The sequence below is a fragment of the Ochotona curzoniae genome, unplaced genomic scaffold, assembly GCF_017591425.1.
Source record: "Ochotona curzoniae isolate NIBS_2020 unplaced genomic scaffold, NIBS_Ocur_1.0 contig_2318, whole genome shotgun sequence".
In the NCBI taxonomy this organism is placed as follows: domain Eukaryota; kingdom Metazoa; phylum Chordata; class Mammalia; order Lagomorpha; family Ochotonidae; genus Ochotona; species Ochotona curzoniae.
In genome coordinates, this window is record NW_024465419.1 from 5,806,024 (window position 1) to 5,818,322 (window position 12,299).

At 40.8% G+C, this 12,299-nt stretch overlaps 1 protein-coding gene across 1 annotated transcript in view; it reads left to right on the forward strand.

Annotated features, from left to right (window-relative positions):
• The window catches only part of PXDNL (peroxidasin like), a 372,636-nt gene that overhangs the window by 253,805 nt on the left and 106,532 nt on the right, over positions 1 to 12,299 (forward strand). Inside the window, 2 exon segments of the mRNA XM_040972689.1 lie at positions 8,465 to 8,561; positions 8,563 to 8,644. Coding sequence (XP_040828623.1) covers positions 8,465 to 8,561; positions 8,563 to 8,644 — 179 coding nt within the window.

Genomic DNA, 12,299 nt, shown 5'->3' on the forward strand with positions numbered 1-12,299 from the left:
ATTTGAAACAAAAATCTATTTTACTAAGTTAAGAAAAATACAATGCAAACTCAATACAGTCCCATCACTGTCCTTTAATTCCCTGCAGGAGACAGCTCTTATGTTGACTCTAAGGTGCTTGTAGGAGTGAGTGAGGAATCGATTAGATACAATCAAAGATAGAATTAGAAGTTTAGAGTGCAGATTTATAAGAATAGCCAATATCTCAAAATGGTCAGGTACACAGAAATTTCAATGCAAATTTCAATGCAAAAACAGAAAATATCCAAAAGGAGTTCCAGAAAAAGCGGTTATAAAGAGACACCACAAGCAGTGTTTGAGAGGTAAGAACAGAAAAACTTCCAGAAATGAAAGACACAATATTTCAAACTAAGAATTATATTACTTCTGAAACAAAATTTTAACCCAAAATATTTATCTGGTGTACTGTGATCACAACACTGAAAAAGATAAAAACCTTTTGTCCTGGAGTAATTTGCAGATTTCTTTCTTTCTTTCTTTCTTTCTTTCTTTCTTTCTTTCTTTCTTTCTTTCTTTCTTTCTTTCTTTCTTTCTTTCTTTCTTTCTTTCTTTCTTTCTTTCTTTCTTTTTTTTAAAGATTTATTTTTATTATTTTTTTATTGGAAAGGCGGATATACAGAGAGGAGAGACAGAGAGGAAGATCTTCCATCCGATGATTCACTGCCTAAGTGAGCGCAACGGGCCGATACTATGCCAATCCGAAGCCAGGAGCCTCTTCCGGGTCTCCCACTCAGGTGCAGGGTCCCAAAGCTTTGGGCTGTCCTCGACTGCTTTCCTGGGCCACAGGCAGGGAGCTGGAAAGGAAGCGGGGCCATTGGGATAGAACCGGCGCCCATATGGGATCCCGGGCGTGCAAGGCGAGGACCTTTAACCACTTGCGCCACCGCGCCGGGCCCTCTTTTTTTTTTTTTAAGATTTATTTATTTATTGGAAAGTCAGATATACAGAGAGGAGGAGAGACAGAGAGGAAGATCTTCTGTCCGATGATTCACTCCCGAAGTGAGCGCAACGGCCGAATCTATGCCGATTCAAAGCCAGGATCCAGGAACTTCTTCTGGGTATCCCACACAGGTGCAGGTTTCCAAAGCTTTGGGCTGTCCTCGACTGCTTTCCCGGGCCACAGGCAGGGAGCTGGATGGGAAGTGGAGCTGCTGGGATTAGAACCAGTGCCCATATGGGATCCAGGAGCATTCAAGGCGAGGACCGCTATGCCACGCTGCCGGGCCCTATCTTTTTATTTATTTATAATTTTTTTTCAGATTACTTTCAAATGTGTAGCAATTGCACTTATTATGAACTTCAGATCAGAAACAAGTCAATGAAATGGGTTAAGAAAAAGTAAATCATTCAGTTTTATGTCCAAGTAAATTTTCTTAAAAGACAAAAGCTTTTGAGAACGAAGTCAATTTAGCTCTGGAATATTGTCTGGAAGAACTATAAGTAGATGCTAAATCCACAGTAAGAGGTATTATGCAAAAAGCAAGGGTGAATAAAATAATTTTTACATTATTGATAAATATAAATTGTGACTTACAGGATTTAGAATTTTAAAGTCAGGCAAAAATCACAGATTAAAGAATTTAATAAAAGAACTTTACAGAGAAAAGATATAATTAAATCATTTTGCATGCCACAATTTGAGAAGACGGGCGTTTCCTTGAACTTAGTTGCTAATAGTTCATTTAAAGGAGCAGGTATTTGCTTAGCAGTTTAGATACACACATTTCACATTATGTGGGTCCACATCTGACTCCATTCCTGACTCCACCTCATGATAATGTAGGTCCTGGTGGGAAAAAGTGGCTCAGGCCGCTGGGATCCTACCGCTCACTGGAACATCAGATTGCTATCCTTCACCTCTGGCCCAGACTTATCTAATAAGGATACTTAAACTGTCATCCAGGAGCTGTGAAGCTGTCTCCAAAACTGATGAAAACATCTCTTAAAATCTTGTTAAAATTATAATGAACACTAATGAATGGGAGTATTCTTTCCTATCAAAGGGATTAAAGATGGAAAAGAAAACTGGATCAACTTAAGCCAAGAGAAGAAAGACCAGATTTAAAAAAGCTAGAATAAAAACTTAGAAAAGAGAAACATGAAATAACTCATCAGATATAAATTGAAACATGTCAGTAAAAGCAGTAAATAGCTTATCAAACAATATAAGGCTGGATGACAAAACCAATTTGTATGCTCTCTCTTTTCTTAAAGATTTATTTTATGTTTTTAATTGAAACACAGTTACAGAGAAAAAAGGAGAGAGATGCACGTGTGCGAGACAGAGAGCAATTGATCCTTCATCCACTAGTTCCTTCTCCAAATGATCACCATACTGAGATCTGGGACAATTTGAAGCCAGGAGCCTATAGCTTCTTCCTACATGATGTAGGAGCCAAAGCATTGGAGACACCTCTGCTGCTTTCCCAAGAAGTAAACAGGAGCTGGATCAGAAGTAGGGCAGCCAGGATACAAATCAGTGCCTCTGTGGAATGCCATTGTTACAGCTGGAGATAGCCTACTGCATGGCAGAGCCAGCACTTGTATGCTCTTTAAAAGAGGTAATTTTTAGACATTATGACATTGGGAGATGTGAGGTTGAGACAATTAGATGTAATGATGGAATGGTACTTAATAAAATAAATTAGTCCAGCAATACTGATGTCAACTAAAATCAACTTCAAGGCAACTGTATACCATAGATCATGAGTGGAACATACATGAACCTTTCTTGGTATGCCTGACAATACAGCTGCTAAAAACCAAAATTATATCATAAGAATAAATTGACACCCAGGCCCCTCCAGACCCCCATCCCAGAGGCTCACAGATCTAGCACCCACCTCACAGGAGGATGACTTGGGATCCACTAGATCCTCACTCCCCAGAGTTCATGGCCCTGGCACCCACCACATAGATGGGCACGGCGACCTGAACCAGGAGACTAGGGCCTCTCTGCACCCCCACCCCTGGGGCTCATGGATCAGCACCCACCACACAGGCTGGCCCAAGGACCCTGGCCAGGCAATTCAAGCGCTGCCTGATCCCCACCTTTGGGGCTCATGGACCCGGCACCTACCACATAGGCAGGCTCAAGGACCTGGGCCAGGAGACTCAGTCTCTGCCAGACCCCACCAATCCTGGGGCTCTCAGAGCCAGCACTCATGGCTCAGGCAGGCTCAAGTAACCAGGCCAGGTGATCTGGACTCTTTCTGATCCCCTACCCTAGTGCTTAGGGAGCTGGCACCCACCATGCAGGTGGGACCCATATCTGCACCAGGCAACCAAGCCCCACAAGAACCCCACAACAGGGGTTCACAGCACCCACCATGCAGTCAAGCCCAATAATCCTGGGCCAGGTGAATTGAGCCTTGACAGACCCCTATCCCTGGGGTTCACAGATCCAGCTCAATGTGAAGATGGGCCCAAGGACCTGAGACAGATGACCCAGGACCTGCCATCCTGGGGCTCACGAACGCAGCACCCACCACACAGGTGAGCTAAAGTCCTGGGCAAGATGACCTGGAATCCATCAGATCCCACTATCCTTAGGTCTCATGGATTTGGCATCCATAGCACAGGTGGGCCCAAAGGACCCAGGCCGGGCAACCCAGGCCATACTAGATTCCCCAACCCTGGGATTCATAGATCCAATATGCGCCTTGGACGCAGGGGCAAGAACCGAGGACAGGTGAACATGGCCCTTGGAGTTAGTGGACCTGGCATCCACCATGCTGGTAGGCTCAAGGACCTAGCCATATTAATCAGGCCTTTTTGAACCCCACACCTGGAGCTCATGGACCTAATACCCACCTTGCAGGCAGGCTGAAGGGCCTGGACCAGCTGAACTGGGCTCAACCAGGCCCCTCTCCATCCTTGGGGCTCATGGACCCTTCATGCACCACCCCCAGACTAGCATGGTTCATCTTACCTTGGTTTCTACTGCTGAGTGTTTCAATCTGCTTTTGTCCAATTTGTCCCCAGTTCCAGCTTATGCTGGTTAGTATGGCAGCCCATCCTTGCCCAGTCAGCCCCCCTGTTCTGGCTCCTGTGTAAACTGGCTGGTGTTGTGCCCCAACGCAGACCTTCTTGCACCCCATTCTGGTTTTCAGATTTGCCAGTGGATATTATGAACTGGCTTGGTCCACCTGGTCCAGACCTGATCCACATGTATGCTGGTGACAACTGTAACCTGCCCTAGTTTGGGCTGTTCTTTGCCTTGATTCTTGCGCTTACCTGTGGGGACTGCAATACACAAGAGTTCTGCAAGCTCTTCTATCCAATCTCCTAGTGGCAGATCTCGGGCACACCAGTGGCCCCTTGGCCCAGTTTGGCTTTGTATACCTCTTGTCCTGACAGGAACAGCGTCCTTACCCAATTGGCCCACATTCTTTCTGGTCCTTACTTCTGGGTGTTACAGCTCAGCTACACCTGGTCCATACCCTGACAGAGCTCTCATGTGCTTCAGCAGGAACCAAGACCTAGTCCAGCCTTTTCTACACCCACCCTGACTCTCACGCCTATCACTGGGTGATAGAGTTTAGCCCAGTCTGGAGCTCCCCAGACCCAGTCCACACCCATGCCAAGGGAGATTGCAGCCTAATTCAATGACTCCATTCTGGCTCTCATGGTCACTGTGGCATCTGACGGGTCTTGTGTATCCTAACCCTTGTCGTTGGGCTTGCTGAGAAGTGGATGCTGGGTCCTAGAGCTCCAGGGGTGGGGTTCTGGCAGGGCTCAGGTTGTCTTGCCCAGGTTCTTTGGCCCACCTTCATGGTGGCTGCCAAGTCCAGGAGCCCGGGAGTTGGAGGTCTGGCCAGATGTGGGCCCAACTGTGAGAACGGTTCTCCTCAGTGGAAAGGATGGAGCATTGGATAGCTGGCCATGGTGCACATAGAGGATATGGTAGCCCATTTAGGCCTGCAGAGGACATCTGGTACCATAACAGAGGAAGGAGAACAGAACAAATTGGACAACTATCCAAGACAAACAATGACAGCAAATATCTGGGCAAATGGTGACTAAGGTCAACTGTGTCGCCCAATGGATATGGGAAAGGATTTCTCATCCATAGATTTGGCAAGATTGAGAACATTTCAAAACTATCGTATCCACCTGGGCAGAACTCTCAGAGCCTGTACCCTATTGGGACCCTGGGTTGATATTGGGTGGCCATTCCCTACACTCAGATCCTATGGTGGTTGAAAGACTGGAAATGGGTTCTCTCCTTATATCTCCCCTCCCCCCAGAAATAGGAAGATAATAGAAAGTTTGGAAACATTGATCACACCCACTTTTCTCTAACTTTCAATCCTTCCCATCCTGATCAACTATGTAAACATCATCTAAAATATTTTAAAAAAAGAGTAAATAAAAAATAAATTGACACAAACGTAACTCTAGCAAGAAATATTAGTGCTACTATTTCAGAAAAAATTAGAAGGGATTTTTAAACATAGCTAGAATCTGGATGATAGACACAGGGACTTCAAGAATGTCATGAAAAAATGAAATTAAAAATTGTGAAATCTGTATTTTTTCATAAAATAATGTTTTTCATTAACTTGAAATATAGATTTTTAAGAACTTCTTGTATCAGATAAAATTATCATATTCCATATTTCTAATTATAACATTCAGGTTTCAGAAAGCAGTTAATAAATCCTGACTGCGTTAATTATCCTAATGGGGGTTTGTTGATATTCATTAAGCCAAATGCATTATCTTCAAGATCTTCCAAGAAAAATAACAGTGTTTAAAATTTGCAAACCTTTTTATTTTTAAAATATTATTTATTTATTATTTTAATTGGAAATGCAGGTTTAAATAGAGAAGTGAAAGAAAAATTTTCTATCTTCTGGGTTACTCCCCGAATGGACGCAATACTGTAGCTGAGCCAATTGGAAGCCAGAAGCCTCTTTTGTATCTCTTGCTTTGCTGTAGGGTCCCAAGTCATTGGGCTATGCTGCACTGCTTTTCTGGCCATAGTAGGCATCTGGGTGGGAAGTGGAGCAGCCAGGTCTCAAATGGGTTCCCATATGGGACGTGGGCACTTGGAGGAGGAGGATTAGCTAGTTAAGCCAGTTGAGCCAACACACTTGCCCCATGAACCTTCGTGTTTCACATGAGATTGCTACCCACTTTGCAAGAAACTATGTGTAAAATAAACATCTGTCTTCTTGAATCTTTTGAAGAAGCATCATGATTTATGAGCAAACAAGTTTTATGAGCATAATGAAGATCTGACAACAGAGGGAAATAACCAGAAAAAAGGGGATAATGCATTTTTAAATTTATGGGCAGAGTTTGCTGCTGTCCATTTTATATCATTTTTAAAATAGTGCATTTCAGTGGGTTTTGTTGCACTGCCTAGCCAGATGACACATAGCTGTCAACATCTGGCAGCCCTTGAAAATTGGGTGTGGAGTTTGAGAATAAGCTTTTAGGAAAATAGAAAATAAATCATGTGAAATGGATTTCATTGTTGTTAGCATATCAATATTTGTGGCATATTATTGTTAGATAATTTTTGGAGTGTGTTTGTGATAACTAAGCAGCCAAGTATTATAGGAGACATCTGAATTTGGGCAATTGCTTTCTTTTTTCTTCCCATGCTATGTACAATATATGACTTTGGCAGCTTATATTTGTAGGGAAAACCATTATCTATTCACATCGCCTTACATAGCTGCAGTTAACCTTTTAAATACAGTATCTTCAGGTTCTCATTTGAGTAGTTGGTATTTTCTCTTCATGTCAGGCTTTTCCCACCTGGTGATTGAAGGACGACAAATCTCATCAATCTGTCTACTGTTCTCGCTTTTCTGTGCTAAAAAGCAATAAAAAAGGCCCTTGTCTGCTCCTTCCAGAGCCATTATGACAAACATTATTAAATGAGAAGGATTATTTATTTGTTTTTTTACATGATTTATTGTTTTTACATATGCAAGAATAGATTGAGGTGTGTTGCAGTATTTGTGTATTTGGTGGCTGACTTGTAGTTGATGTTAATAAAAATGCATTGAGTGATGGATGATGAGAGGGATAGATTTCCTTTTTCTATGGTTAAAATATTCATTAGCATTAAAGCTGAACATTAATCTGTATCTCTTACATAGTCATTAAATATTTTTAAAATATTCATTTACAGACACACACACACACACACACACACACACACACACACACACCCCTTCTCTTTTGGTTTACTAACCAAATGACTGCAATGACCTGAGTTGAGTCAGTCCAAAGCCAGGATCCTGGATCTTCTTTCTGAGTCTCCCACTGCAGGGACCCAAGAACTGGGCACATCCTCCACTGCTTTCTGAGGTCATAAGCAGGGAACTAGATCCAAAGTGAGGCAGTGAGGATATGAACTGACACCCATAAAGAATGCTGGCACCACAGCTAGAGGATTATCCTGTTACGCCACCACACTGGCCCCAGTCATCAGATATCTTTAACAAAGAAAGCAATTTTGTGGAATTAATTTAGGGAAGAATTTGTAAAAATTACTGGTATATATTAATGTGAATGGCTTTGAGTTTGTTGCTAAAATGAACTCATTTTAACTCTCAATTATTTGTGATTATAGGTACATTCTGATACTCCTTGTTTAAATCTATTGATACTTAATGAATTATCCATTGTATTGATAAATGGCAGTTTTCTACTTTTATATTCAGAGTTATCCACATCAAGTAAAAAATGAAAGGGCCAAATATCCAATAGGTGGTAACTGGAATGCACTTATTTAATGCTGAGTCATATGAGTATACTGGGCTGTAAGATATGTTGGCTTGAATACAAATATTTATTTTACATTTTACCAGAGTATAGAACACACTGACTGACTCACAGGAAACATTTGAAAAGGTTACATTAAAAAATAGTAATTCAAAGACTTGAAAACGTACTAAAGTCTCCTTCAGATGTAAGGGATTGAGTCAATGTCTGAATTCATGTTGTCCATGGCAAATATTGTAGTGTCCTGTCCTTCTATAGAGTGACTCAGTGTTCAGGAAGTAATCTCTAAAATGATAAGGGCACAACAGGGTTGTGAATTTAAATAATTTAAATTATTTCTATAAAAATGTTAATAAATCAATGAATCTACTCCCAAGGAACAGGTTTTTTTTCTACTTGTTAAATTCTTCCTTTAGTGGAAGGTTAAAGTTGTGATTATAAAGTAAAGTGGAAGCGTTATTGCAAAAACTGAAAGAAAAATAAAAAAGGAAAAAAGAGGAAGGGGAAAGAGGAAAGAAGGCAGGAAGAGTAAGGTACAAGGTATCATTATGTTCTTAAAGCTATAAGCACGAAATATATTAAATTTACTCATTTTATATAAATAAAAATGTATAAAACTAAAAAGTTCTATATTCTCTATATTATTAGAAGTTTTAAATATAAGAGTTGTTCAGTAATCAATAACATGTATTTACAGTCACTCCTTGGAGCTGGAATATGACACTCAGCTTAACATGTTCGATGATGGGACACTCATGATGCGAAATGCCCAAGAGTCAGACCAAGGAGTATATCAGTGTAAATCAGTGTATGGCTAGAAACTCGGCCGGTGAGGCCCAGAGCCACAGTGCTGTGCTCCAATATTCCAGCCTTCCAGGTAAAGCTTGCGATTTTCTGCCTGATGTTAAGAAAATTGCACCAATTCTCCTTCAGCAATTTGCATGAGAAAATGACCCGATGGCGCTTCTTCAAAGTGAGATTTTGGTCATTGACTGTGATTTTCCTCATCTTGTTGTACAGACGCAGGAGAAAATTTCTCTTGAAGTCAATTATAATTTTCTGCCTGAGTTCTGTTCTTGCAACAAATGTGATTCTGAGGCTTTGCTCTTGTCTTTATGCTTCCCTGCATGCCTGTAAGAGTCAACTAGTGGCATTCAAACAATGGCTTCACTCTTCAGAAATCTTTCATTGCCTAATTCCTCAGGAATTCATTCAACAAACATTTACTGAAGGGCAACTGAGCCAGCCACTGAGGACCACATGGTTAATGAGCACATGCTTTAGACTTTTTATATTTGCTTTGTCAGAATTTCAATGTCTCATATAAACCAGACACAGTGACTGACACTTTTTCATTAATATTATTTTGAGATAATGGTCATATATTTTTTCTTATTCAGCTTAAACTCTATTAGATTATAGCTCATGGATCGACAAAATTATATATTTTTATGATGCGTAAAAGAGGGCATACGAGCTTAAAACCAGAGGTATGCCCATAAATGCTTAAAAATTGGCTCTTAGCAGGAAAAACTGACTTTTGACATTTTCTATATTCTATGGCATGAACAATCCAGAGCATGGTCATTGTGTAGTAACTGGGGTGCTGTCATTGAATGCTGAGCTGGGAAGGTACAAAAGCTCATTAATACACAGTAATCTCACCTTGTAACAAAACAGACAGTAGCAATATCAAGACCATGAATGATAGAATGTAGTCAAATAATTAGAAGTAATGAATTTCTGATTTTGTTAACCTCAATCCTAAAGCATTTATTTATGATTTTGTATGGTTTATTTTTAATGGCATATGTTTTAAATATCCATTTGCAAGATATTTGAAATTTGAAAGTTTGGTCTCAATAGCCAGCTCCAACAAACCCCTCAAGTCTTGGATGAGAAACAATAGCAGTAGAGGTGACACTGGTGTAGTTGGTGGAGCTTAATGATGTCAATAATTAAGTGGGAAACTCGAGACTGATTGGGAGGGGAGCATGTGGGACAAAATTGGACAGCTGTGTTCATTCAGGAACAATGAAACTCAAGCTGAAAGCAAGACCATATTGGTAGAAAGACAAATAAGTAAGATTGAAACACAACTTTAGGAGAAAGGGAAGCATTAAAGAAGACAGAGAGGGCTATATTCAAGAAATGCAAACTGAAGCAGATATTAAGGGCACCTGTTAGGTGAAGCCCGTGGTCCACAGTGGAGTAGTTAGGTTCCATAGCTGCCTCCTGTCTCTAACTTCTTGCTAATGCAGACTCTTACAGGCAACTGTGAGGCCACAAGAACATGGGACTCCGTGGCCCAAGTAGGAAATTTGTATTGAGTTTCTGGCCCCTAACTTCAGGATGTTCTGTTGATGACATCTGGAGAATGAAACAACAGAGGGAGAGCTCTTTCTCTCTCTCTCTCCCATGCTTCCCTCAAATATATATTTCTTTTCAGTCAAACAAAGAGGCAGCAGAAACTTTTAAGGGTATTGAACTGATAGTTTGCACATAGGTGATACGGTCAGACGAGGTCAGAGCATTCAGACTCATCATGACTGTATTCTTGGGGTGACCAGAATGAGTTTTACAAAGATGTCTGTGGAGATAGCCCAGAGGTCAAGGAGGAAGTCCCTGAAGGTAAGACTGTCAGTCGCCTGTTTGTCATGTTTTAGACAGTGGTTGCAGCACTGAATAGTGTCTGAACAAATAGAGAAGATGCACTGAGTTGAGTGATACTTCAGGAGAAAATGGAATCTGAGTTGGAAACTGAGCAACGTGGGAAGCATTCTAACAGTTCACATGTGCTTTTCAGTTTACCAGCTCATAAGCTCCTTTTCCTCTCTAGGTCAAGTTTGACACTGCACCCAGGGGTTTTCTAACTTGGCTTTCAGGCTATCACTGCTCTCGTCCTTTCTAGTCTTTTATTCCTGCCTCGTGTGTTGTGTCATTTTAGCTACTCTCCCTTTTCTTCTATCTTCCTGTAATCTGAAATACCTCAATCATGTTTTTTTCCTCCTTCCTCTGAGAGCCCATGAAATTTAAAGATAATCCCAAGTATTCAATATTAAAAATTAATGTAAAATTTGGGCTGGCTATGTGATAAAGTAGGCTAAGCCTCACCTGCTGTACCAGCATCTGGTATACAAGTGCTTTGTGTTCTGGCTGATTCATTTCAAGTCAAGCTTGCTGCTAATGACCTGGGAAAGCAACAGAGAATGGCCCAGACCTCGGAACCACTGTAGCCCGTGCAAGACCTGGAAGAAGCTTCAAGCTCCTGGCTTCAGATCAGCTCAGCTCAGCTACAGACATTGCAATTGTTTGGGGAGTGAACCAGCAAATGGCAGATCTCTTTCCTTGTCTCTTCTCCCTGTAAGTCCACCTTTCAAGTAGAAATAAGACAAATTCTAAAAAATAACCACTGTAAAATGCATTTTCGTTACTGACATCTTTCTTGCAATTTTAGATGACACCACCTTTCCTTCCAACTGATCTTCACACATAAATCCTCAGCCCGCTAGTGTAGTTGCCCATGTTGAGGCATTTCATCATGTGTTTGCTGTTACAAAATATAACTCACTGGTTATTATCAGGTACTCTACATCTTACCTTTCCTCCCTCAGCTCTCTACAGATTGAGTTCCAGCAGGTATCTGATCCACCTCCTTTCCATTTACATTGCTGTTGACTAATCTTGAACACACTTCTTATTTCAAACATTTGGTAGCCTCTCCTCTATGGTCCCTTTCCTCCTGTGTCTGTTCCTTTAGCATTTCATCCTAGTTCATCTTCCGTGTCTTCAGGAAAACATATGGGATTTTTATAAAGGAAATAAGTTTGCTTTGACTCATAGTACTGGGATCTGATTTTGAATGGTTACGTCCAGAAGAGGTTTCCTACTGGTTTGTATCATGACACCATGGGTGAAATTGAAGAAGACCAAGCAAACACATGTGAAACAAGGAGAGGACAAATGAGACTGACTAACTGCATAAACAGTCACCAGTGATCACTAATCAAGTTCTGCAAAAATATATTTGTTAATATATTCGTAGAGCTGTGGTCCCTTGACCCAAATAACTGAAAATATGCTACTGTATCTCAGCACTGACTTATTCCTAAGTACTCAGTATTTCACCATATGGGTGGGTGGGGATCAACAATACAGAAGTCACAGCATGATTATACTTAAGTGTAAGATGAGTGCTTCCAAGATGTATTATAATTATATAGACTTGTTTACCCTCTCTTTTTCTAGCTAGACAATGAGCAAACAGGAAAGATGTGTATCTTGTTCATAGCTTATGTTCCCACTATTTTTCCACTATTATACTAAAGAAAATTCAGTACTGTATTAATTGAATGAAATCACAAGTTTTTTGTTTGTTTATTTAATTGGACAAAATCAATTCTATCTACTCTCCAGGGCATGTTCTGCAATTAAGGAGCCCCAGAACGTAAATTGAAACGATGGGTATTAACCCTAGAAGTATTTAGATTCTGCTTGAGAATGTCATGACACAAAGAACCTGTTATGAATTA